The sequence below is a fragment of the Nannospalax galili genome, unplaced genomic scaffold (assembly GCF_000622305.1).
Source record: "Nannospalax galili isolate Female #2095 unplaced genomic scaffold, S.galili_v1.0 scaffold957, whole genome shotgun sequence".
Lineage (NCBI taxonomy): Eukaryota > Metazoa > Chordata > Mammalia > Rodentia > Spalacidae > Nannospalax > Nannospalax galili.
In genome coordinates this window covers 763,523-788,178 of record NW_008340047.1, presented here as the reverse complement: position 1 = coordinate 788,178, position 24,656 = coordinate 763,523, and the positions used below count along the sequence as shown (strand labels likewise).

Genomic DNA, 24,656 nt, shown 5'->3' with positions numbered 1-24,656 from the left:
TGTGTGCTATGGTGTGCTTGTGAAGGCTGGAGGACTTGGCTCTCTCCTTCCATTTTTATGTGGGTTCTGGGGAATCAAACTCAGGTTGTCAGGCTTACACAGTGACTGTTTTACACAATGAACTATGAGACACCTTAACTTACAGATGGAGAAACTGAGGCTCAGAGAAGACAAGGGACTTCCCTGAGGTTGCGCAGTCAGTAAAGGGCAGAGCAGAGATTTGAGTCCATGAGGTTCTGGAACTTAGGTCTCTTCTTATCCAGATAAGATAGACACCACACTCCCTTCTTCCCTGGCAGGGGCTAGATACCAGACCCTTCAGCTACTTGGATATTCATTCATCCATTTAATCAACAGCAATCCTGGGCTCTAGTTCAATGCTAGGTGAAGGTAGGTGCTGATCCACCATGCCCTCTCCCCATATCTGCAGTACTTTTGAGACTCAGTCCTGAGAGCTTGAACTCATTTATTACAAAAGACTGAGCTTATTTATGAATCGGTCCTGCCAGACTACCAAGGCCTGATTTAGGCCGCATAGCCTTCCCTCTACATGCCCCATTCCTGCATGAAATCTTAAGTGGGTGGGGGCTTGAGAACTGTGTGATGGACTGTTCTGTTTATAAAATCGAATGGGTCCAAGCAACCCTGGGCATATATAATATACATATCCAATGGGCTTTCACTCCCCTAGGTGTGGGTAAGTGGGGTTGCTGATCTCCAGGGAGAGAAGGAAGTGATCCACACAGGGAGCAGGGAGTGTAGACAGCTACACAGTTCAAGTGGCTTCATGTTAGTCCTGTTCAGCCCCGGAGACTCTAGGCCACCTGGATCTGCAGGTCCTCATCTTCATCCAGGTCACTGGCTCCATCCCCAGCCTCCTCAGTGCCAAATCGGGTACTACGAATCTTCCCAAAGAGGGGGGCATTTTGCTGCTGCCTGCGGAGCCTGAGGGGTGACAGGTCAGAGCAGGAGTCATGGTGGTACCTATGATGACAGTGGCTACACATTTTCCAGTTTCCAGGCACCTTGTGGTACCTGTGCTCATATGGGGGAGATGCTATTGTCAGCTCTATTTAGGTATAAGGAAACTGAGGCACAATGAAGTCAAGTGATTTGCCAAAAGTCATCCAGACAGGAGGCAGTGGGACTGGGCTGAGCTGGAATACAAGCTTGGGGTTGACAGGGACTTGGAGAGTGATGGAGCTGGCTCAAGGTCACTCACAGAGCTTCAAGAGATGAGGAAACAAGGTGTGGTGGTGTGGAGCCCACTGTGTTCAGGAGGAAGTGCTCAGCCCTGGTTCCTCACATCAAATTCCTAAAGCCAAAATGTGCCAGACAAACTTAGCTTGGAAAAGGAGCTGGTGGAGGCAACAAGCCATCCCCAACAAGGTGGCCACTCTGCATCTTACTGGAAGGCATGAATTATTAACATGGCAGGGTGGGGCGAGAGTGTGGTTCCATTACTGTGTGTTGATTTAGTGAGCTGTCCTTGAACATTAAAGTAAAAAAAGTTGCAAACTAAAGTGAGGCAGCGGTCTTGGGTGGTACTGCCTGCCCTGACAGAAGCACTGGGGAGGCTGAGCAGAGCTGGCCTGCCCATTTTGGGAGTTTATGGCTCCCCAGGAATGTGGCCAGAGGCTTCTGAAAAGCCCCAGGCTGAGTGGCCTGTCATGGATATGTGTAGTGCTGGCCTGTGTGGAACCAGGCACGCAATGAGCCTGACTTGAATCCCTGCATACTTTTCAGGTGCCACTCCAGGGAGATAAGGAAACACAGCTATAAGACCTGGCTCCACAGCTTGTTTTCACCACAAGATCTCAGCACACAGCAGCATTTAACAGATGCTCAATAAACATGGCACTGATGGCCAGGAGGCCCTACAAGGCCCCCTACTAGCTGGGCAGCCATGAAGATGAAGGACTTTCCTGTCTGCCAGTCCCCTAAAGGCAAATATTTCTCCCTCTCTTTGCCTCACAGCAGGCAAGTGTTGCTTGTGGCACAGTATCTAGCCTACGCCTTAGCCCTCTCCCGAGAAAGGCAATGAAAGGGGCTGAGCCAGTGCAAATGGTGACTCAGCATTTGTTGGTCTGGGTGCTTTTTATCTTCAGACAGGGTATCATGTAGCCCAGGATGGTCTCCAATTCCTAATGTAGCTGAGGATGACCCTGAGCTTCTGATCCTCCTACCTCTACTTTTCCAGTTCTGGGATTACAGGTGTATACCCTCATGTTTGGTTTACGTGGTGATGGGGAATTGAACCTAGATCTTTGTGTATGTGAATCGAGTGCTCTACTCACTGAGCTACGTTCCTAGGTGCAAATGATGACTTAGCAACTGTTGGTCCAGGTGCTTTTGTAAGCTTGAATTAGCTCACTTCATTCCCACACTGACAAAGAACCTTAATCAACCTGCTTTACAGATGGAGAAGCTGATCCAGGAAGCTTCAGTGTCCTAAGGTCACTTAGCCTTTCCCCCACCCAGATAGTCTGGCTGCCGGTCCTGCTTCTCTCCATCCATGAGGTAAGACAGAAGGAATGGGTATGGCCAGGCTGGCCACAGGAAGTGGGTCCATGCAATGGCCAGATGCCCCTGGGGCTTCACAGCTCTGACTCTGGAAGGCTCTGCCTGAAGTACTCTGACATCTCTTGGTGGTTTTGAAGGTAGGAAAGAAGGGGTGGCATTCAGAATGCCTGGGCAGTGGGGTGGGGGCAGTGTGCCAGGTAGTTGGACCTGAGAGCCTGTCCACTTCCTGCAGGGGCTGAGAGGTCCTGCTATAGCTGAGAGACCTGGCTGGATGCCCTCTCCTATTCCCTGTCCTCCAGTCCTTCAGAGTACTGCTGTGCCAGGGACAACCAGTCCCAAGATCCTGGGGCTTCTGCTGCTTCTTGCCAACGACTCCCAGCATCACTGGCCCTGCCCACTGCTGGACCTCCTTAGCAGGCCTCTGCCTACAGGAGGAGACAATTCTAGAACCCACAGCTGGGCTGGCTTCCTGCAGCCCCTCCTGGCTTCCTGGCCCCAGGAGTTCTTCCTTCTTGGTCTTCCCCTAGGGCTCTCAAGGTGGTTCCAGCCCTCCCCTGTGCCTTTGGGGTCCTCAGGGTCCTCCCCAAGCAGAGAGCCCTTGCTTACCTGGACTGTAGGTGCTCCAGTTGCACCTGCAGGTTTTCGCTCTGCTCTGTCTGCTCGTCCAGTGACCGCTGCAGCTTCCGTGCCTGGTTGTGGGCTTCGTCCAGCTAGGGTGAGCAGAGCAGCAAGTACGAGAGTCATGTTGGCCAGGGACTCATTCACTTTCCCTGCTCTGCTCTGGAACTGTGCTGTCTCGAGACCTCCTAAGGCCTTACCCCAGGACTGCCTCCAGAAGGAAGCATCCTTCCTGTTCTCCATCCCTGCAGCCTGCAGTCTCCAAATCTACCCACCATGCATCAATCTAACCAGCACCCACTCATCTGCCTGGCTACATGTCTTCCACACAGTAACCTGCCAGACGCCCTTCGTTCTCTGCCCATTCATTCTTCCACACACTCTTTCATCTGTCTGTGGTCTACCCACCCAATCGTCCATCTGTTTGCATACCCATCATCCATGCAGCCTCCTGTTGCTGTATCTCACCCATGTACCCTCCCTCTCCATCCATCTGTCCACCCAGTCCCCCATGCATCTGTGGAGTCCTCCTTCTGTTTTCTGTTTAACCATCTATACATCTATTCCCCACACCTGCTTGTTCATTCCATCCACTTTCCTTCCTATCCGCTTGCTGTTGCCCTGGGTGCCTGGGCCTAGCATGGAGCAGCACAGGTAAGTGTGTGACCTACTTTTGAGCCCACTGGTACTTGCCTCATCCTCCGCCTGGGCCAGCTCTTTCTTGAGTTCTTCTACCCGAAGTCGCAGTTTTTTCACCTCCGTCTCATGCTGCTCCACGCGCCGGTTGGCATGTGCCAGCTCTGCCACCTTCTCCTGGAACTGCTTCTTCAGCTTGCCATGCAGGTGCTTCAGGTCTGCCAGCTCCTGTAGAAAGGGCTTAGGGTCACGTGGGCATTGTGTCAGGGAAACCCAGAGGACAGTTAACTAAGGGAGCCTGGCATCACCTCTGCAGGAATCTCCCACTTGGCTATTTGAGTATTAAGGTTTGGTGAGCAATTGGGGGCTGGCAGTGCCACCTAGTGAGGTGAGAAAGCTGAGCTGGTGGCTCTGTGGCTCCACTTGGATGTGTGACTGTGAGGCGCCAGGGAGATGTCCAGTGGGCTGTGGGGCTTTGGGTCAGGATTTGGGGGAGTGAAGTCTTTGGTGACAGATGTGGCATTTGACTCCTGGATCTGGGGATGAGCTAAGTTGGGGAGTGGGTGACAGAAGAGAGCAGAGGTCAAAATGGCTTGGAAGAGAGGCAGCTGACAAAGGAGATGGCCACCCTGGGTCATTCTTGGGCGTCTCAGCTCCCATCTGTAGAGCAGAGATCGGCTCTGTCTAGTTTATCCTTCCTCTGCCTGTCAGTCCCGGTTTTGGGTTTTAATTTCTTTTCTTCTCTTTTTCTCAGGTAGTCAAGGCTGGCATTGAATTTTCTATGTAGCCAAGGATGATTTGAACTTCCTACCTTCCTGCCCAAGTGCTGGGACGATAGGCGTGTGTGCTACCACATCTTGTTTTATATGATGCTGGGGATAGAATCCAGGGCTTTGTGCATATTTGTGCATCTACCAAGCCACATCCCCCGCCTGGATTCCAGATATTTTAGTTTTGTATTTTTTCCTCTGCTACATCTGCATTTTAACCAAGACCTGCTATATCCAGGTGTGGGATTTTCTACTCTTTGAGAAAATCATGTTCATGCTTAAAGTTGGGGATTTTGGAGCCTTTCAGATTTTTGGTTTGGGGATCAGTGAGGCTCAGCTTGTACTGAGCACACGGAAGGTGCGCTGCTCAGCTGTATGGCGAGTCCAGGGCCGTCACTCTGCCCCACCTTGTTCTTCTCAAAGAGAGCTGCCTGGCTGGCCCTCAGGTCGCAGTCCAGGGCACTAGTGGTCTGCCGCCGCCTCCGAGCCAGGGCCTCCTCCAGGTCCCCAACCTGTGCTCGCAGCTTCTTATTCTCTCGCTCCAAGCCTAGTTTCTCGGTCTCCAGCCGCTCCCTGCGGCCCCATTCAGCCGCATTCTCTGCCTGGAGCCTCTCCATCTGCAACAGGGACAAAGTGAGCCTCCTGTGGGACATGGATAGAGAAACAAGCTGGATGTGCACGCTCCCCCCCCCCCCGCCCAAAAATGGCTCCAGGAAGTGCCCCCCCCCCCCCCCCCCCCAGCCAAAAATGGCTCCAGGAAGCAGATCCAGCTGCAGCAGCTATAATTATACTAGGCTTTTTTTTCCACAGTGTGCAGGATGTGGGGGCACTTCTGGTCTCTGTGTAGGAGAGGGGATGCCTCCTGCAGACAGGATTCCTGGGGTGGGGGTGTGGCTGGCCCTCTCATAGAACAACTTAGCTCCAGCTTCTCTCTCAGTAACCACTCAATGAAGCCCTTGGACCCCTGAGCCCCAGGCAATCCTATTTCCATCCTGTTGGCCCCTCACCTCGCCCCTCAGCTCTGCCATCTTTCGGTCCATGCTAGACCTCGCACCCAGCTCATCCTCCAGGTCTTCAGACATACGGCCCAACTCGTCCTGGTGTGTCTCTTTCAGGATGCTGAGCTGCAAGGATACCACCCAGACTGGTCACCAGGATATATCCCAGAAACAGCACTACAGGTGGGCACCAGCCTCAGTGCTCAGTTGGAAGCCTGAGGCTGTGACTAAATGGGATATAAGGGACCCAGAGTAGGTTGAATCTGACCATCTTGTGTTTTGGATCCCTGGCACCTCCCACCTCCACACCATGTGGCCTCCTGCTGCTTGCTCTTCACAGCTCACTGTCAACAATGAGAATCAACAGTGAACTTGAAAAAGTTCAATTCAACCCAATGCCCCACCCCACACCAACAACCCCCAATGCACCACCCCACACCAAAGACCCCTCTAGGGCTCCTAGGTAAATGCCTTGGGATAAAACCCCAATTCCTATAGTTTCATAAAGTCCTGCAAGGCACAGTCCTGTGCATTTTTTCTCAGTCTCCTTTCCTATCCCTGTGCCTTTAATTCACTGTGCTCAGGCTACATACTCCATTCTATTCTTCAAGCATACCAAATTCCTGCCTACCGCAGGGCTTTTGCGTGTGCAGTCTGTGCTGTCTGGAATACTGAAGTTATTTTGCAGGATTGGTTTTACTTATCCTCTGGCCTTGATCTAAATGTCTCTTTCTCAGAGGACCTCTCCTGTCCACCTAGCCCTTTCCCACTGCCCACTAGGCTGCAGGCCAGGCCAGAGAGCTCCTGTCTTCCTAATGGCAGAATGTTAGCCTGCTTGTGCAGACATATCTACTGCGGGCCCTTTCCCCTAACTGCCACTCCACACAAGTATGCAGCGAGCCTCCAAAACAACGCAGAGAAAGACGCCAGGCACAGGAGAATTTTCTGCTCAACTGCACATTCGTGCTCCATTTAAACGATTAAATGGAGTCTGAATAGAGTGAAGCCAAATTCCCAAACCCCGGAAGGGGTAGGTGGAGAGATTCAGAGGGAAGACCGACTCCAGGCATTTTTGACACTAAAGTCTCTGGTCTTTCACCTCTGGAAACACAGGGTATCCAGCACTGCTTTCCCAGGGTGGCTGTGCCCCCTGGTGGCCACATCCGATCTGTACAGTAGGCAGAAGTGGCTGCCGGCCAGCTCTAAGCTCTTTTCTGTGCCAGCAGTCTCTCCCAGCCTCAACTGCCTCACCTCTAAGACGGGGACATTCGGACCCAGCTCCTTCAACTGCCACAAGGCTTTAGTGACACCTGACACACATTACAAACACAATAAATGTCATGCCTGACTCCTCCATTCTGGTTGCAAACTCTCTGAGATGCAGCCCCACCCCCACCCCCTTACAGGACTCTCCAGTCACACTGGCCTTCTCTGTATCTAGCATACACTGTCTGCCTGCCCCAGGACCTGCTGTGAACACCCTGCTCCCCTATGTTTTCAAGGATGGCCTCTGCTAGCCTCTTTAAGTATTGCTTCAAATGGCAGCTTTTTTTGGTGTGGGGGGGGAATGTTGAGACAGGGCCTCACTCTATCCTAGTTGGCCTTGAACTGGAGGCAATCCTCCTGCCTCAGCTTCCTAAGTGCTGGGATTACAAGTGTAAGCCACCACACCTGGCTAAAATGTCATCTTAGAGAGACGCTAGGTGGCCTACCACTGCATCGCCCTCATGCTAGTTCAAGTCTTCATGACTCATAGCTTTTACTTGCTGGGTTTCTATCATCTCCCTGCCTGCCTGGGTGCTCAGAATAATGGCCGAGTGAATGAATCCCATCCTAACCTGTCCCCACTGCTGAACTCTCTGGCAGTGTGTGGCTGCCACCTCTAGGAAACCCTGCCTCCCCTGCCCCTGCCTTACTTGCTTGAGCATCTCCTGCTTGGTCTTGCTCAGCTCCTCATACTTGATCTTCCACTGGCTAAGCTCCCCCTCCAGCTTCTCGATGCTCCTGCTTAGTGCCAGCTTATCCCTGGGGAGGGAACAGGCAGCACACAGACTTCATGTTTCAGATTCTTTTACTTCATGTTTCAGGGAATATACTGGCTTGACTTTCTTGTTTAAACAGCAGAACTGTATTCTCTCATACTCTGTGGCTAGAAGTCCAAGACAAGTGTGGGCAGAGGAGGTTGCCTCTCAGGCTGTGAGAAGAAACCTGTTCCATCCTCGCCCAGCTTCTGCTGGTTGCTGGCCACCTTTGGTTTTCCTTGGCCAAAGACACAAGACATCCATAGAAGCATCACCCTGACCTTCACAGGATATTATGTTTCATTTCTTCTGTTCCTACCCCCAGTGGAACCTAGAGCCTTACATGCTAGGTAAGCACACTACCACTGAGCTATACCCTTGAGCCCTTATGTTGATTTTTTTTTTTTTTTTGGTCTTTTTGAGACAGGGTCTCCCTGTAGCCCCAGCTGTCCTGGAACTCACTATGTAGACCAGGCTGGGCTTGAACTCACAGAGATCCGCCTGCCTCTGCCTCCCAAGTGCTGGGATTAAAGGCGTGCGCCACCACACCCGGCTATGTTGATTTTTTTAAGAAGTAAAATCACATATGCAGACTGAGTATACCATCTACATATATATATTTCCTGGAAAGCAAGGCTGTAGAATATTCATGAACATCAGGTTGTATCCTGTAAATGCCCAGCTCAAAGTCACTGCTGACCTCCATGTTCTAAATCCACTGGTCAGCCTCAGTCCAGCTGCCCACTGTCCTGTTAAATAGTCTCTCTCAGTTCCTCTTCCCCACAAATATTCCCCTCTCCTCTCTACTTCCCCCTTCGTCTAAACTTGGCAGACCCAGGGCTCTATCCCATGACCTTTCTACCCACCTATTCCTCAGACATCAGCTGCCATGTGGTTCACTGATGACTCCTGCCTAAAACCTGTCTGGACCCTCAGACCCATCCACTCACCAACTGTCACCTTGCCATGCCAAACAACTCCAAATCCAAACTCCCAACTTCCTCCCCAATGCCTGCTTTCCCTCAGCCTGCTGCCTTCTCCACCACCAGAACCAAGTTGGAGATTTTTGCTTCTTTATGGCTGTGACCTCAATGCTGAGCTGGCCCAGAGCAGACTCCTGAGGACATTATTAGAATGAACAACATACATACAACTGTAATCCTAGCACTCAAGAGGCTGAGACAGGAGGGTGGAGAGTTTGAGGGTAGCTTAGGCTACATTGTGAGCTCAAGGCTAACCTAGGCTAATGTACCGAAGACCTGCCTTAAAAACAAGGAATGAGGGGCTGGAGAGATGGCTTAGCAATTAAGAATACTGGCTGCTCTTTGCAGAGGACTCCAGGTTCAGTTCCCAGCAGCCACATGGTAGTTAACAGCCATCCATAATTCCGGTTTCAGGGGATCTGACACCGTCTTCTGGCATCTAAGGGCACTGCATGACATGGGTGCACTTACCTACATGCAGGCAACTCTTATACACATAAAATAAAAATAATAAACTAAAACAAACATACATATAAAAAAACTCCAAGGAATGAATAATAAAACCCTGCACTGGGTCCACTGCCGTAAGACCCAAGATTATGCCTCAACTGTGCCCCAACTTTGGTGACTCCCATGTTCTGAAGCACTAATTTTCACCCTGGGATTCTTGGGTGCCCAGTCCCTGGCCTCAACCTGTCCCCCCAGACTCACTCTCGCTCCTTTAGCAGCACCTTCTGAGATTCATCCAGTCGCAGCCGCAGAGCAGTCAACTTGGAGGCATCCTCCTCCACACTGGCTGTGTCTTCCCAGGGCAGCCGGCTGCGTTCCTGGCGGCCTGAGCTGCTCCGAGGGCCCCCAGCTGCTACACTGCAGGCATCCCAGCAGCCCTCAGGCTCTTCTGCTCTGCTCTTCAGCAGGCTCTCTACCAGATCCAGCTCCTGTGGGGACCAAGGTGGGGGCTGCACACGGCTGTGGCCCCCTTAGGTCCTGCTCTGGAATAAGCTGGCTAGGTGACATGGGGCAAGTGATAGTGTGTCTGGGCCCTGGTTTCCTCTTTTGCTGCCCACTTCTCCATTCTCCTTCTCTGGGCATCCCCTTTCACCTCCTGCAATGACATTAGCAGCCACCAGGGTTTCCTGTATCCTGGAACATTCCTTGGAAGAGGTGGTGAGCCCTCTGTCATGCAAACACACAGTGGACTAGTTGGAACAGATACTGAAGTAGGGATTCCTTCCATAGTTTAAGACTAGATTTCTCCAAAGGAATTCCAGTTCAGGGGCAAACAGGTACAGGGAGATTAGTGACTGTGGGGGACTGATCTCTTGCCATCCTGCCCTCAGATTGTTCTAGTAGGGCACGCTGGATGCCACAAAGCATCATTTCACAGATGGAGATACCAGGAGTGAGGGTCACAAAACAGTGTGGCTGAGCTGATAGGTAAGCTTAGACTGCAGATCAGGGGCTCCCCACACTGTTCTAGAGAGCTGCCAAATTCCCCACTCCTCATCTGAGGGTTAGAGAACATCTCCAAATACCATACCAGGTTGGGGGATGATTCCAAATACCAGCCCACAGGGAAAGGGATTAGGGCATGCCAGAAAGAAAGGGCGGCCAAAAGTCTCATTACTAGGATCCAGCCTTCTAGGGACCAATCTGGGAAGCTGAGCCAAGATCCTGCCTGGGTGGCCTTCTGCTAACAGGCCTGTTGGCACAGGAAAGGCTGCCCCAGTCACACTAAGTGTCACTACCCCATGGCTTGGAGTGGCCAGCAGTGACCTTGGTTCTGAACCACCTGACCCCACCTCTCCCCTCCCACCCTCAGGGACTGCTATAGGGACTAGATACTGCATCTGCAGGCTCCCACTGAATGATGGGGACAGGTACTACCATTCCTTAGACTCACCAGGCCCTCAGACTCTGGGTTTGTGCAGTTACTATGAACTAGTATGCCTCTGGCACTTTCCACAGCTAATTCACATGCATTCTCTTGGTCTCAGCTTAAATGTGATTTTTTTTCTGGAAAGCCTCCCCAAAGCCTAGCTTAGGGACCTGCTTGCTCTGTGCTCAGGGCCCTGAGAACCAACCAAATTGAAGGAACAGAGTCAGTTCTAACTCTATGCCATGCAGGGGAGTCCAAGGATCCCTCCTGTGCTGGAGGTGGAGGATACCTAGGTTCTGTTGACTTCTAAGGTGTAGGAGTGGATGGATGACTAGAACCTGGGATTCCCCATCCTGGAGACTTTCAAAGCCGGGTGATCAGGGCCCCCATAGGGATGACACATCACAAGGCGCCAGGCCCTCCTTATGAACTTGTTTTCTTGCCTTCCACCCTGGCCCCTTCTAGAACCCTGTGCAAGGCTGGCCCCGCACTCCAGCCTCCTCCCAAGCCCCAGAGCCTGGCGCACCTGGCTGCCCTGTGGTCTCTCCACACCGACGTCGCGCACTGGCTCGTGCTCATGCTCTGGGCTGTCTTGAGTCTTGTCCACTGCACCGCGCGCGCCACGCAGTCGGGCCAGCTCTCGGCCACGAGCCTCGCACTCTCCCTGCGCCTCCTGGCGCTCGCGGCGCGCGCCCGCCAGCTCCTTGGTGAGCGCGTCCAGGCGCTGGCGCAGCTGGCGCACCTCCTCGCGTGCTCGGTTGCGCTCGGCGCGCACCTTGCTCCATTTCTCGCGCCAGTTGGCCGTGCAGTCAGACCACCAGCGCATGGTCTTCTCCATCTGCGCGGCCCGCGCGCGCGCCTCCTCCAGCTCCCGCAGCCGCAGCTCCTCGCGGCTCTCCCAGTCGCCGTCGGCCAAAAGCGCGGGCGCGGGCAGGGGCAGGGCAGGTGGTGGCCCCGGAGACGGTGTGCCGCTGGGAGGCGTGGGCGGCAGCGAGTCAGCGGGGCCCATGCGCTCGGGAGATGGGCTGCCCAGGATGGTCAGCAGGCTGCTCTTGGACAGCTGCGGGGACTCAGCCAGCCGCGGGCTTGGGCCGTGGCTCATGGCGAGACAGGATGGTAAGTGGGTGCGAACTCGTGGTTGGGCTCAGGGACCGGGTGTACGGCCCCGGACCAACATGATACCGCTGTGCTTGATGCCCGACGCTTCCCGCCGTTCTCCAGGATGCCAGTCTGGAACCCTTCGGATCTGCGAGAGAACACAACCATTGTAGGCTGCAACAGTCACACCATCAGCCGAGAAACCATGTGTGTAGAGGGGACAGCACTGGCAGAGGCGGGAAAAGTGCGGCTGGGGAGGGGAGCAGGAGGGAGGGGAGCAGGAGGGAGGGCAGGGGCCTGCAGCCATTTCCTCTCCGGCCTCCAGCGCCCCTTATCCTTCCAAGGCAGTTGATCTGAAACCTTGGTTCGCTGTCTCTGACCCTCATGTAAGCCACGGTGCCTTTCTGGGCTTCAGTTTCTCTAGTACAATCTGAGTGGAGTGAGGAAGCCCAGGTACCTTCATCAGGTGAGGTTCAGGTTCACCTGGACCCCTGCTTAATTAACGAGTAGTTCCGCTCCCAGCCACAGAGAGTGTGTTGAGCAGGTAAGCAGCTTGGCGTCTGCATTTTTAAGAGCCCCAAATTTAGGGCCGGGCGTGGTGGCGTGGTGGCGCGGTGGCGCAGGCCTTTAATCCCAGCACTTGGGAGGCAGAGGCAGGAGGATCTCTGTGAGTTCAAGGCCAGCCCGGTCTGCATAGTTTCAGGACAGCTGGGGCTACAGGGAGACTCTGTCTCAAAAAGCCCCCCCCCCCAAAAAAAGAGTCTCAAGTTTGGGGCACGTGCCGTCCCAGTCTCTGACTAGCTTTTGGCAGTGCTAGGGATGCCTGGCTTAGGGGATGTGCAGTCACAGCCAAGAGCTCTACCACTGAGCTGTACCTCGAAGTTCCAGCGTTGCCCAATAGAGTTCCACACACATGTCCCGACCCCAATGACACCTTTGTGGATAGTCACCAGACACAGCCACACAGATCCAGGCTCCAGTATGTGACACTCCCAAGAGCTCTGTGGCAGGCAAAGTGCCCTCTCTGACGCAGTGTCTCTGCCTGTGCGATGAGTCGGTGGCCATGGCGCCCACAAGTATCTAGACATCTGCACACACAGACATGGCTGCAAACATACAAGCAATTGCACCCACACAGAAGGATAAAAGGCACATATAGTCAAAGATGGACCCCTGGGTACACAGCTCTATGGATGGATGCAGGGGACACATACATCTATATACATGCACCAGCACACTGTTGGCCTCCAAACACACAAAGACGTGGACCCCTCAGAGAAGCCCAAACACACACCGACACTCCTCCCTCCACATTTTCCTGGCCCAGCTCCACGAGAGCCGCTCTTGGAAAAGAGAAACAATGTGAGCATCTGGGGGGAGGGGGGAAGGAGAAGGAGGAGGAGGGGCAGGAAACCCAAGGACAGGCCCTGCAGCCCTAGGGCTGGCCCAGCCTTGTCTGCTGGGCCTTCCTACTGCCCTACAGTAGGAGTGGCAGTGTGGGGGGGATGGCTGCCACCACATTCTCTGCCTCTAGGAGCTCCCAAGCCTGGCATGGACTCTTGGCTCAGAGAAGACTCCAACTAGCTCCTTCCAGGAATCCTAAGCCCATGGCACAAGAGCAGGGCAGACACCACCCAGGCCCCTAATGGCTTCCAGGCACCCATGCTGAAGCCGGGCTGGGGTGGGGGGGTGGGGCTCCAGAGACAGCCCCGGTTCCCTTCTGGGAAAAGCAGTGGAGCACAGAGGCTGCAACACTCACTGCCTTTCCCCTTAGGCCCTCCACAGGTGTGCACATGTGTATGGGAAGAGGTGGGGCAGGTCCAACCCCCCCCCCACAGCACACCTGTGTAGACCCTGTGCAGCTGGCTTCTGCCTAGCAACACCTCCACAATCCTACCCCACTTACTTAACAGCCTTGGAAACACACAGCCCTGTTAACCCAGGTATACACACAGGCCTGGTGCATGCCACATACTACAAGAGTCAGGCAAGTCCCAGCTGCCTGCCACCTACCTGCTCCTCACCAGGCTCAGTGCCTTCTTCCCATGGGGACTTTATATGGGTAGTGATTCCCTAAGGCGGTCATTGCACCCAAGGAGCAGTTGAGGGTGGGAGCAGCCCCCATAGGCCCAGAGAACTCCTTTCCCCCTTCACCCCCTCTAACACCAGCCAGCCCATAGGTTCATTTCAGTTGTCATGGCTAAGAACTGACCTGATGTGCTGATATGCCCTGTCCCATCCCCTATCTTGGGGGCAACAGCTCACAGCTTCCCACAACCAGACCTGGCCAGCTGACCTCTTACAACATGGTAGCCTCCTACTCAGTAGGAACACTTGTGCCACTTACAGCTTCTAAGACAGGCCCTACGTATAGTACTTGCTTAAAGCTGGCTAGTGAGGGGCCAGGCATGGTGGCTCATGCCTTTAATCCACTCAGGAGACAGGCAGGCAGATCTCTGTGAGTTCCAGGCCAGCCTGGTCTACATAGTGAGTTCAAGCCAGCTGGGGCTACAGGGAGACTCTGTCTCAAAAAAGACCAACCAAACAAAAAAGCTGGCTAGTGGGGGGGTGGTCTCAGCTCCCGAAAGCCAATAACTGTCACTGCTCCAGGACAGAAAGAAACCAAGCCAGGGATGGTGGTGCACATCTTCAATCCCAGCACCCAGGAGGCAGAGGCAGGTGGATCTCTGTGAGTTGGAGGCCAGCCTGGTCTACGTAATGAGTTCCAGGCCGTTTGGGGCTATCAGAGACCCTGTCTCAGAGAGAGAGAAGGAGGGAGAGAGAGAGCAGACTTAGGAATGTCTCTCCCTCTTCCTTTCTCCATCTGCAAACCCCTATACATATCCTTCAGGATCCACCTGCAGCATCCCCTCCCCTGAAAAGCCTTTCCTACACTGTGAAGGCCTCAGAGGCATCTTGGTCTTGCTGGTTGTCCACACAGGGCCAAGTACAAAACAGATGCTGTGTGACTTTTCTTAGCTGATGGAAGATGGACAGAGCTTCTATTAGGAGTCCCCTGTGACCAGGGACAGTTTGGGAGGATTGAGTTATTCTCAGGATCAGAAATCAGTTCTAAGAGGCCAGGCGTGGTGTACTCCTTTAATCCCAGCACTTGGGAGGCAGGGGTAGGCAGATCTCTGTGAGTTCCAGGTCATCCTGGTCTACATACTACATAGCTAGTTCCAGTTCCAGGCCAGCTGGGGCTACAGGGTCTAAAAAAAAAAAAAAAAAAAAAAAAAAAAAAAAAAAAAAAGGAAAGAAATAAATAAAGAAAGAAAAGAAATCGGTTTTCAGCCAGGTTCTGAAATAGGTAGGTGACTGAGCCCATCTGTGGTCAGGGGATACAATAACTTTTGTATTCTGTCCTCAATGTTTGGATGGCTCCCTTAGCATCCATGGAGAGGAGCAGCATCAAGACCTGGATGGGGGCCAGCTGAGGGATTGGGGGACCCAGAAGCATAGGACCCCCCTACAGCTCAGACCCTTCCCATGTCATCCTAGAATCTTTTAGGTAGGCTCTGGGGCAAGCCCAGGGCCACAGGCCTGGCTGTGGGTAGGGATTAGTGCCCAGCAGGAAACCACGGAGGGACAGCCTTATTGAATAAGTGCAGGGCCCAAGACTGGTCAGCCCACAGATTGTGGGCACCTGTCCCTCTGACCTGCTGCCCAACCTGCAGCTGCTGGACCTCCAGGAGAGAACTGGGGGAGAGAGAGAGAGGGAGGAAGACTAGGTCTTCATGCTGCACCAGAGCCCAGGCACCCTCACCTTAAACTGAGGAACCACAAAGATAGCCTAGGTCACCAATTCCAATTATTCCTTACAGTTGGGTCAATGGAGGCCCAAGGTAGACAATTACTTACTTGTCTGTCACCGCACAGCATATCAGCAGTAAACAGGGCAGCGAGTTGGGAGGAATGGAACAGGATGCCTCCCTGGTTGGGCCATGACTACTTGAAGGGCACCCTACCCCTGGGAACACCTACGGGAGGGGTTTTCAGACTTGAAGCCACGGCTTGGTTAAGGGAGAGTTTCCGCCTGCATGGGCAGCGACCCGAGCCTCAGGACTCCTTATTCTTTTACAGCAGGCATGAATCCTAGCTTTCCCATTGATTCACTTTGTGGGTTATGTGCAGGTCCCAGGTTTCTCTTGGCCTCTTCCCCATCTATAGGGTCCGGAGAGACACAAGAGTCTTGAAAGCTCTAACAGGTGAACAGACTTTGTGCCAACAAGAACCAATGCAACCCTCACAAAAGTTCGGGGCATGGGGTTGGGATGAGGGACATATCCCACTTTGGGGACAGTGAAACAGCGGGTAGGGAGGTGGCTTGCACAGTGCAGCCCCCCGGCGTCACCAAGACGGTGGGCAACGAGACCCACCACCCTCCTCTCCGTCCCCAGCCCTCGCTCCACCTGCCATTCCTTCCAGAAGTTAGTTTTGTGCTTTTCAGGACCCTCTGTCCCCTTAGTCCCCACTTGGCCTCCCTCGCGGGCCACCAGCCCCGCTCCCCCTAGCGGTTGGAGGTAGTGCGGGGGTCCAGGCCTGCGCCGCCCGGTCCCGCCTACCTCACCGCGAGGCCCTCATTGGCAGCCACCGCGGGCCTGGGCGGGGCTCGGTGATCTGATTGGTCAGTGCCTCCCGTCCGTCCCGCACTCGCCATGGTGACCACGTTGGGTCTCCGGGGAGAGTTCCACATTCCGCCCCCGCCCGCCGCCCCTCCGGCCTGGGCCTGCGTTCCGCGGGCGTCCCCTCCCCCACCGCCCTGCCACCGGTCCCTGGCCACCGCCGGGGGACCCTAAAGTTTGGGAACCCGGAGAAGGGACCAGAAAGTTGAGCTCGGAGTTTGGGGATGCGGCGGGTGCCCGCCCAGTGCCTCTATCCCTAGCACGCCCCACAGCTGAGCCCTTCCCGCGAGCGGGAGGCTCCGGGTCGCAGCGAGACCCCGGCCGCGGTGGCCTCCCGTCCCGCAGTCCCCGCTCACCTCCTGGCCGGGCTCCGGACGTCGGAGCAGCAGCGCTGGGTGGAGCGGGCGTGGGGCTGGCTGGCGGCCTTGGCCGAGGGAGGGCCGCCGAGTCTCCTCCTCCCGCCGGGGGAGGGGAAGGGGAGCGAGCGGGCTGGGGCCCGAGTGGGGCGCGGCCTGCTGCGGGCTGGGGTCGGGCCGGAGGGACCCCCGACGGCGTACCCAAGCGCAGAGCACCCCAGTCAAGGTCCGCGTCCCTGACCTTGGCTTTCCCGCCAACCATGCACTAGGTGCCCCAAGACAGCAGTGGGCACCGTGGACCCACGTGGACCTGCTGGCAAAATCCTCGCTTTGGCTAACTGCATCCATCCCTGTGCCAGCGCTGCCACCACTGTGGACGTGGGCCGGGGAAGCCGTGTGCTCGCCCGGTCTCAGCCCTCCCCCCCCTTTTTTTTTGTACAACCAAAGAGATGTCCAAAGTGACGGCCAAAGTGACTTGGGCTTGTTAAAGGGGTGTGAAGAGTGCTTGGCCGGGTGTGAAGTTTTTCTTTTTTTTTTTATCTAGTGTGCGATGGTTCTTGGAGGAGTCCCCCACCCCCATTTGCACAGCCTTTTCTGGGGTTGCTTCTCTCTTGGGGGTTTAGGGTGTTTGTAGTCTTGGCAGAGAACAGAGAGGTCAGGATGGTACCTCGACACTACATCCTGCCACCTCAGATCAATCTATTTTATAAAGAAGACCAAAACTAACAGAACCCTGATGTGGGGAACTAGGCTGGATTGGGTTATTGTCTAGAAAAGCTAAAAATTAGCCTGGAATGGTGGCACACGCCTTTAATCCCAGCATAATCCTAGTATTTGAGAGGTAGAGGCTAGCCTGGTCTACATAGGGAGTACCAGGCCAGCTGAGGTTGCAGGGAGACCCCGGTGACCTCTCTGTCTCTCTGTCTCTGTCGCACACAAGCTAAACATTATGAAGACAAATTATACCTCTTAAGAATATTTAGATTCTAATTACAGTCGTGTGCATAGTAGTATGAAGAGTGAATCAAATACTGATACTGAAGACTTTTCTTACAGAGCTGAGTCGCATCCTTGTGAGCTGGTTTGCAGTAAGAAGTTAGTTCTTTACAGAAATACAAGGGCTTCCTCAAACCCAAGGATAACTTTGAATGCTTTGATAGTCCAGTACTTCTTTTAAAGCCAGTCACTTCCCTTACAGATGTTCTTTCTCTGTGGTATCTGTTGCTCCATTTTCTGCCTTGCTTCCATCAACTTCATGAAATCCCACAGTTTTTTGCAAGTTTTGCAGTTTCATTTGTTAGTTTATTTGCAGTGTGGGTTCTGAATTGTGGTCGGTTGACAGCAGCTGATAATAGGAGATGGGTTTGAGTGGGAATGCTGGAAGGTTTGCTTAGCATTACAGATTACCAGTCTGCAGATGCTCCAGGGGCTGGCTTCTGCTTCCTGTGCAGATGGGACCAGTGAGAGACACACACAGAGTATGCAGGACAAAGATGGCTTCCTTTTAGAACTGGGGAAATGAAAACTGAGATTGGCATTTGGCTCAGACAGGGTTTCACAGCCAGCAGTGACAGCCTTGAATCAAGAGCCTGAAACTCTTTCCCTAGTTTTTGGTGCAGAGGAAAGGTCAAGAGGTGGTGGGAGCTATGTGGATGGTGTACGTAGCCTCTGGGCCACACCTTGTGTGCTGGATGTTATTACCACCATGCTATGGTGAACGCACTCAAGATCAGAAACCCATTGATTCGGCCTAAGGTCACCCTGGGAGGTCTGAGCCCACATCTCTCAGTTTTCCCATTGTCACTGCTCCTGGTACCTGTGGTGAAATGCTAATCTGGTGTTAGCATTCTCAGAGGACCTAGTAAAGGGTTCTGTCTTCAGACTCAAGACACTGGACTGACTGATGCCTGTGTCAGCCTGTCCCTTCTATACCCCTGCTGTTATGTTTGCCATGTGTGCAATGCCCACAGAGGCCAGAAGAAGGTGTTGGATCCTCTGGAACTGGAGTTACAGATAGTTGTTAGCCACCATGTAGGTGCTGGGAACTGAACCCAGGTCCTCTGTAACCAGCCAGTGCTCTCAACCACCGAGTGTCATCCCCACCCCACCCCTGCCTTTTATCTGGCTGGTCTTTAAGTGAACATCCTCCTGCTGAGTCCTGAATGTGGGCTGTGTCCTGGGTTCTGGCATTGCAGGAATGCATCACCATGCTCACCCAGCTCAGATATCTTGCTTTTAATGTCTAATAAAAACAATTGAAGCCAGGTGTGGTGGTGCATGCCTTTAATCCCAGCACTCGGGAGGCAGAGGCAGGCAGATCTCTGTGAGTTCAAGGCCAGCCTGGTCTACATAGTGAGTTCCAGGCCAGCTGGGGCTGTAGGGAGACCCTGTCTCAAAAAGATCCCTGCCCCCCAAAAAAAGAAAGAAAAAAAAGAGGGACATAATTCAATGTTAGAGGCTTAGAGACTCAAAACTGCTAGGCACAGTGGTAGTTCCAGCTACTCCAGAGACTGAGGCAGGAGGACTGCTAGAATCCAGAAATTCTAGGTGGACATGGATGCCTCCACTGAGTGGTACATCAATATAATGACTGCCCAGGTTGCCTAAGGAGGAGTGAACTGACCCAGATCAGCAACAGAGCAGGTCAGAACTCATATGTTCATCAGAGAGACTAAAGACATTTTATCCCTCTCTAGTCAGAGGCTTCTGCTGGGCACCACAAAGATTGGGGATTTGGAGAGTAAATGACACACTTATGGTGTAACTCAGTTGTTCTAATGTCCTGTCAGGGTCACAGTCCTCTCACAGATCCTCCATGTGGGGAGACCCTTGTCAAAGGATGGCAGTGACCTCATTGCCACCTGGAGACTGAGCAGGACATTGGCTTGCCACCTTATGCTGCAGCCTCCAGAGTGTTTTGTTGGGGACTGAGCCCTGAGGAGTGGAATGGAGCTGGGGGGGGCACAGCTGGAGCAGAGCAGAGGTGGGCATGAATGTGACCAGCATATGTAGAACAGGGTAGAAGTTGGGTGGGGTTAGACCGTGAGGCAATAGGGAGGCGCTTCTGGCTTTAGAGCAGGACAGTGTCTGAAGTGAGATCCAGGGTGTGGTGTACAGGGACAGATAACTAGGACTCTTAGCTGAGGCAGGGACAGGAGGCAAGAAACAGGAGCTGCAGGGACCTGGGGAGCAAAGCTCCATCTAGGCCCTCAGAGCAGCTGCTTGCTCAGGACTGCTGAGCAGCAGTTCAGTTCTAGAGGCAACCAAGAAGTTTCAGACAGGAAGAGCCAGGAGATCAAGGTCTAGGTTATTATGGTCAAGTAAAACTGAAACCAGGGGCTGGGGGACTCTGGCTCAGCAGTGAGGTGCTTGCCGTGTATACACAAGGCCTGGGGTTGAGGCCAAGTACAACAAAAGACAGAAACAAGGAAGAAACAAGGCACGGCACAAAAAGGGTAAGAGATTACCGAAGTCATGCAATGACCAGGGTCCCTGCAAAGCCTTTGATGGCAGCTGGGGTGGGGGCCTCCTTTCCCACAGAGGCCCCCGCACCCACTGTGGGCTGGGCTGGACTGGCATTGGTGGGCTAGTGCAGGTGGCAGAGGGAAGGGACACCATGTCAGGACCTGGCTTGTGAGGACTTCTGGTTGAAGGAAAGGCTGACCAGCTTTGCTGTCCTGCTGTTCTGGCCACACTCTGAGTTTCTCCCTGGGCCACCTGGAGCCAGGTCCTCATCCTCTCTAGGCCATAGACTCTGTGACACTTGCCAACCTTACTGCTGATACACTTCATACCCAAAGATGCTACTGCCAGCATCTTCATCTTACAGAAAGGAAACTGAGGCTTCAACACTCTTAAGGGTATGACCTCAAGCAGCACCCTAGCCTGTAAACTTGGAACTTGAACCCAGGCAGTTTGCAGTTTGCCCTAGCCCTTGCTGCAGGTGTCTGCCATCATCAGTGTCAAGGATTGTCAGGTCAGGCAGGCTCATTTTCCCTTTTTTAGAAGTTTATTTGGCTTACAGTTCCAGAGAGATGAGTCCGTTATGGTGGGGGGAGGCATGGCAGGAGGCAGCAGGACAGACAGCTGAGTGATCAAATCTTCAAGCATGCACAGGAAGCCACTATTTTCCCTTTAAGTGGGGAAACTGAGGCTTAGGGAGGAGCCATAGCTTGCCCAAGTTGCAGAGCTCTCATGCATCTTGAACCCTCTGTGGTGCCATGTTGCCCTTCCTGGCACACTTCTCAGAGGTGCAGGAAGTTCGGCAGGGTCGCTGGGGTGAGAGCAGGGGGATCTTGTTCTAGCCAAGCTCAGAGGAAATGGAGACTGCTGCCGAGAAAGAAGAAGTGAGGCAGGAGTGTGGGTGTGGGTGTGGGGTAAAGAAAGGCCAGAGAAGCCAGGGGGCAAGTGAGTGTGAGGTGAACAGAGAAGCCACTGGAGCCACTGCTGTCGGCACCTTCTTCCAACTTCCCTTTCTCTCTACAGACGTCAGAGGACCACAGCAAGACAGCAGTGAAGACACACAGCAGCTTCGCAGGTTAGTCCCTGGACCTCTCCTCCCTCCCTCCCATTGGTCCCCATCCACAGATCCCTATCCACTGGACTCTGGGCATGCCCCTGCCCAGGTGACAGACCTGGGGACCTACCTCCTTTCAGTTCCAAATCCAGGATTTCAGAGACTTCTGCTTTCAAAAGAGACCACTGGAGTTAAGGTATGATTAGATGTTGGGGTCAAGTCCTGCTTATTCTTGGGGAAAGGTAGAGGACCTAGATTTCCTGGACCTCAGTTTCCTCAGATATAAAATAGGGTGAGTCCAGTAACTTGAACCTCAAGTGATAGGGCTGAGGGACTGTCAGGTGCTCTGCATAGGACCTGGCACACAGCTTGTGCCAGCAACTGGCAGCTGGTAAAGTTCCCGAGCAATCAGAGCTGGAGTCTGGGGACCCAGTGTCTCAGAGAAAGGGTCTCAAGGTCATCCAAGTCACAGACAACTTGGGGTTTTGCTGTGGCCTACCATGTTCACCTGTGAAATGGCCTTATAGTAGCCTTCCTCTGGGTTGTTTCCTGGTGATCCACTGGGTCATTCCTCACCTAGACCAGGGAAAATCACTGGAAGCCAGAGGCAGGGCCCCAGTCTGTGGTCAGCCGGGGCAGCTGTTTAAGGGAGCAGGGTGCTGCTGGCTAGGCACGCCCTGGTATTGCCAGGTTACTTAGGGGTGTGTAGTCCGTGCTTGGGAGAAAGGGTCTCCTGAGTCTCATACACAGATGTTTTCCTGGCCAACATCTTTGGCTTCTTAGAGTGCTAGGCCTTGGGCAGGACCTGACCCCATGAATTCGGATCCTGGAAATGGTTTGAGTTCCTCTCCCTGGGAAATAGGTCTCTTTGGCCTCATTTTGCACACAAGAAAACTTTAGGATCAGAGAGGCCAAGTTCCTAGCCCAGTGTCATGCAGCCAGGGTGCTGAATTCTGGAGCTGGTTATCAAATCCACAGCTTCCCAAGGCCCTGTCTTGGATATGTGTTCCACATATCTCTTCATTTCTCTGATGGCCTAAAATAGGGTCTTAATTGTTGACAGCAACTCAGCTCCCCAGACACCTTTACAAAGCTCCCTTGTACACTGAGCTTGGGCGTCTGGAACCTAGTGTGGGTCCCAGCTTGGCCATAGAGCTACTGTTGAAGCCCAAGCAAACCCTTCGCTTGCATGGTATTCAGTTGTTCTGCAGTCTTCTGGAACCATCCAGAAAGTCAGGAAAGGGATTCCTAGATACCAGAGGGCCCCAAGTGATGAATTGCAGGTACAGAAACCTGATGGCTGAGGATAGGGGTTGGTGGTGTGTGGGGCCCCTCTGTAGGCACGGGGAGGGCACCTGGAGGTCACAAGCAGAAGTGAAGGTGGTATTTTGCCTCTTAGAATGGAGTGGAAATCACAGCTTCGATCTGGGGTGTTTGGTTGGTGAGGAAGAGACTTCAAAAGATGGCTCAGCAGTCAAGAGTGGGTACTGCTCTTGCAGGGGAACAGAGTTCGGTTTTCTAACTCCCGCTCCAGGTGATCTGACTCCCTTTTCTGGCCTCTGTGAGCACTATACTTAGGTACACACACATACACACACACATATACATACACACACACACACACACACACACACACACACACGGACGCATGCACCCATGCACTATGCACACACATACACATGCACACACGGACACACACACCCACGCATGTACGCACACACACACTTAAAAAATAATAAAAGTAAATCTTAAAAACCAAAATAAAAAGATTAAAAATGAGATTTCTGCATCACAAATAAAATGTGTGATGTTTAAAGACAATGGCAAACTAAAAACAACAAACTAGAAATAACATTTTAATTCATGTAATAGACAGGAGCTGATTTCCCTATCATGAAAAGGTTTCCAGCACTGATAGGAGAAAGCCCACGCAGGGTCCAGTGGTGGCCTTGCACGTGTTGGAAGTGCTGGAAGTACAGGTTCTGGAACTGCTGGGGACTGAACCCAGGGTCTCATGCCTGGCAAGCACTCTACCACTGATCTGCATCCCCACCTGGCTGCATAGGAGCCAAAGATAAGAACCAGCACCCCTAGGGCACTAGAACTTGACTTCCAGGAAATGAGAATCTCTGGCCTGCTAAATGCTATTAGCAGAAGACTGTGAAATAAATTCTGGCTTTTCCCTCAGATGATTTTAGCATATGCGGTTGAAGAAGTGTTGTCCCTAGATACAGTTATGGCAGAGTCTCGAGATGTGTTTTTAAGTGAAAAGGCCGAAGACAGAACAATGTGTCCAGGAATCCACTTTTTGTACTAAATGGGAGAAATCTTATTTGTATTTGCATGAAGAAGCTGTAGAAGCTAGAGCAGACTCCAAGGTGGTGGGGCTACAGGGAGACCCTGCTTCAAAAAGACATCCCCGCAAAAAAAAAGAAAAAAAGAAATAGAAGACTCTTTATTACTAATCTATAGACTGGCCCCTTAACAGAAAACCAAGTTCTTTTTGAATAATAAGAGCAGAGACTATAAGAGTGTTATCAATGGAGCTGAAGAGATGACTCAGGGATTAAGAGCACAGCCTGTTCTCTGAGAGCACCAGGATTTTATTCCCAGTACGCACATGGCAGCTAATAATTGTCTGTAACTCCAGTTCCAGGGGTTCCAGTGCCCTCTTCTGACTACCGCAGGCATTGCATGACACAGGTGCCCTTACATACATGCAGCTAGTATATAAAAAAAAAAAAAAAAAAAAAAAAAAAGCTACCAAAACAAAACAGAACAAAACATTACTCGTTTTTCCAGAGATAGATTACATTGATTTACAACACTGAATTTTTTTAAACAGTTAAAATTTTTTACTTATTATTTTTATTTTATGTGTATGCGTGTATTGCCTGCATGTAGGTAAGTGCACCCATGTTATGCAATGCCCGCAGAGGTCAGAAGAGGCTGTCAGATCCCCTGGGATTGGAGTTACAGACAGTTGTTAGCTGCCATGTGGGTGCTGGGATTCGAATCTGGGTCTTCTGCAAGAACAACCAGTGTTCTTAACCGCTGAGCCATCTCTCCAGCCCACACATTGAATTTTTTTATTTATTAATTTTTATTTTATGTGTATGAATATTTGCCTGCATGTAACTGTACCATGTGTATGCACTGCCCATGAAGGCCAGAAGAGGGTGCCAGATCTGGAACTGAGTTATGGACAGTTATTAGCCACTATGTGGGTGCTGGGGATGAAACCCTGGTCCTCTGCAAGAGCAGCCGGTGCTCTTAATCACTGAGCTGTCTTTCCAGACCCTATTTTACAACATTAAAAAAAAAAATTTTTTTTCTCTTCCAGTGCTGGGGACTAAACCCAGGGTTTTGCATGTGCTAGGCAAGTCTTTGCCACTGAGCCATACTCCCAACCCCTATGTGTGATTTTCAGCTTGCTTGTCACTCAATGTGTTGTTCTCCTTCTTCTTAACTATAGATGCATAATTTAAAAATGTAAAACACTGACTGTTCTTGCAAAAGACCTGGGTTCGAATTCCAGCACCACATGGCAGCTAACAACTGTTCATAACTCCAGTTCCAGGGGATCTGACAGCCTCTTCTGTCCTCCGAGGGCATTGCACGACACAGGTGCAC

General features: G+C 52.6%; 2 protein-coding genes across 4 annotated transcripts in view; one reads left to right on the top strand and one right to left on the bottom strand.

Annotated features, from left to right (window-relative positions):
* Window positions 1-51: 51 nt before the first annotated feature.
* On the bottom strand, window positions 52-16,638 carry Ccdc102a (coiled-coil domain containing 102A). Of its 3 annotated transcripts, none has more exons than XM_029564400.1 (9): window positions 16,508-16,638; window positions 10,955-11,674; window positions 9,261-9,487; window positions 7,462-7,570; window positions 5,555-5,671; window positions 4,955-5,164; window positions 3,835-4,005; window positions 3,130-3,233; window positions 52-984 (listed from the first exon to the last, which is right to left on the bottom strand). In XM_029564400.1, exons 2-9 carry the CDS (start codon window positions 11,528-11,530, stop codon window positions 816-818), a joined length of 1,683 nt encoding a protein of 560 aa, XP_029420260.1. In that variant the 5' UTR covers window positions 11,531-11,674; window positions 16,508-16,638; the 3' UTR covers window positions 52-815. The 3 variants fall into 3 exon arrangements, with proteins under 3 accessions (XP_029420260.1, XP_008833111.1, XP_029420261.1); XM_008834889.3 differs by having other exon boundaries at window positions 52-945; window positions 16,508-16,637; XM_029564401.1 differs by lacking the exon at window positions 16,508-16,638 and adding an exon at window positions 15,388-15,407.
* Window positions 16,639-21,004: 4,366 nt separating this feature from the next.
* Window positions 21,005-24,656, top strand: part of Adgrg5 (adhesion G protein-coupled receptor G5) — a 21,834-nt gene continuing 18,182 nt past the window's right edge. The window contains exon 1 of the mRNA XM_008834887.3: window positions 21,005-21,044. The gene's annotated coding sequence lies outside the window, so the exon portion shown is untranslated. The remainder of the gene's footprint in view (window positions 21,045-24,656) is intronic.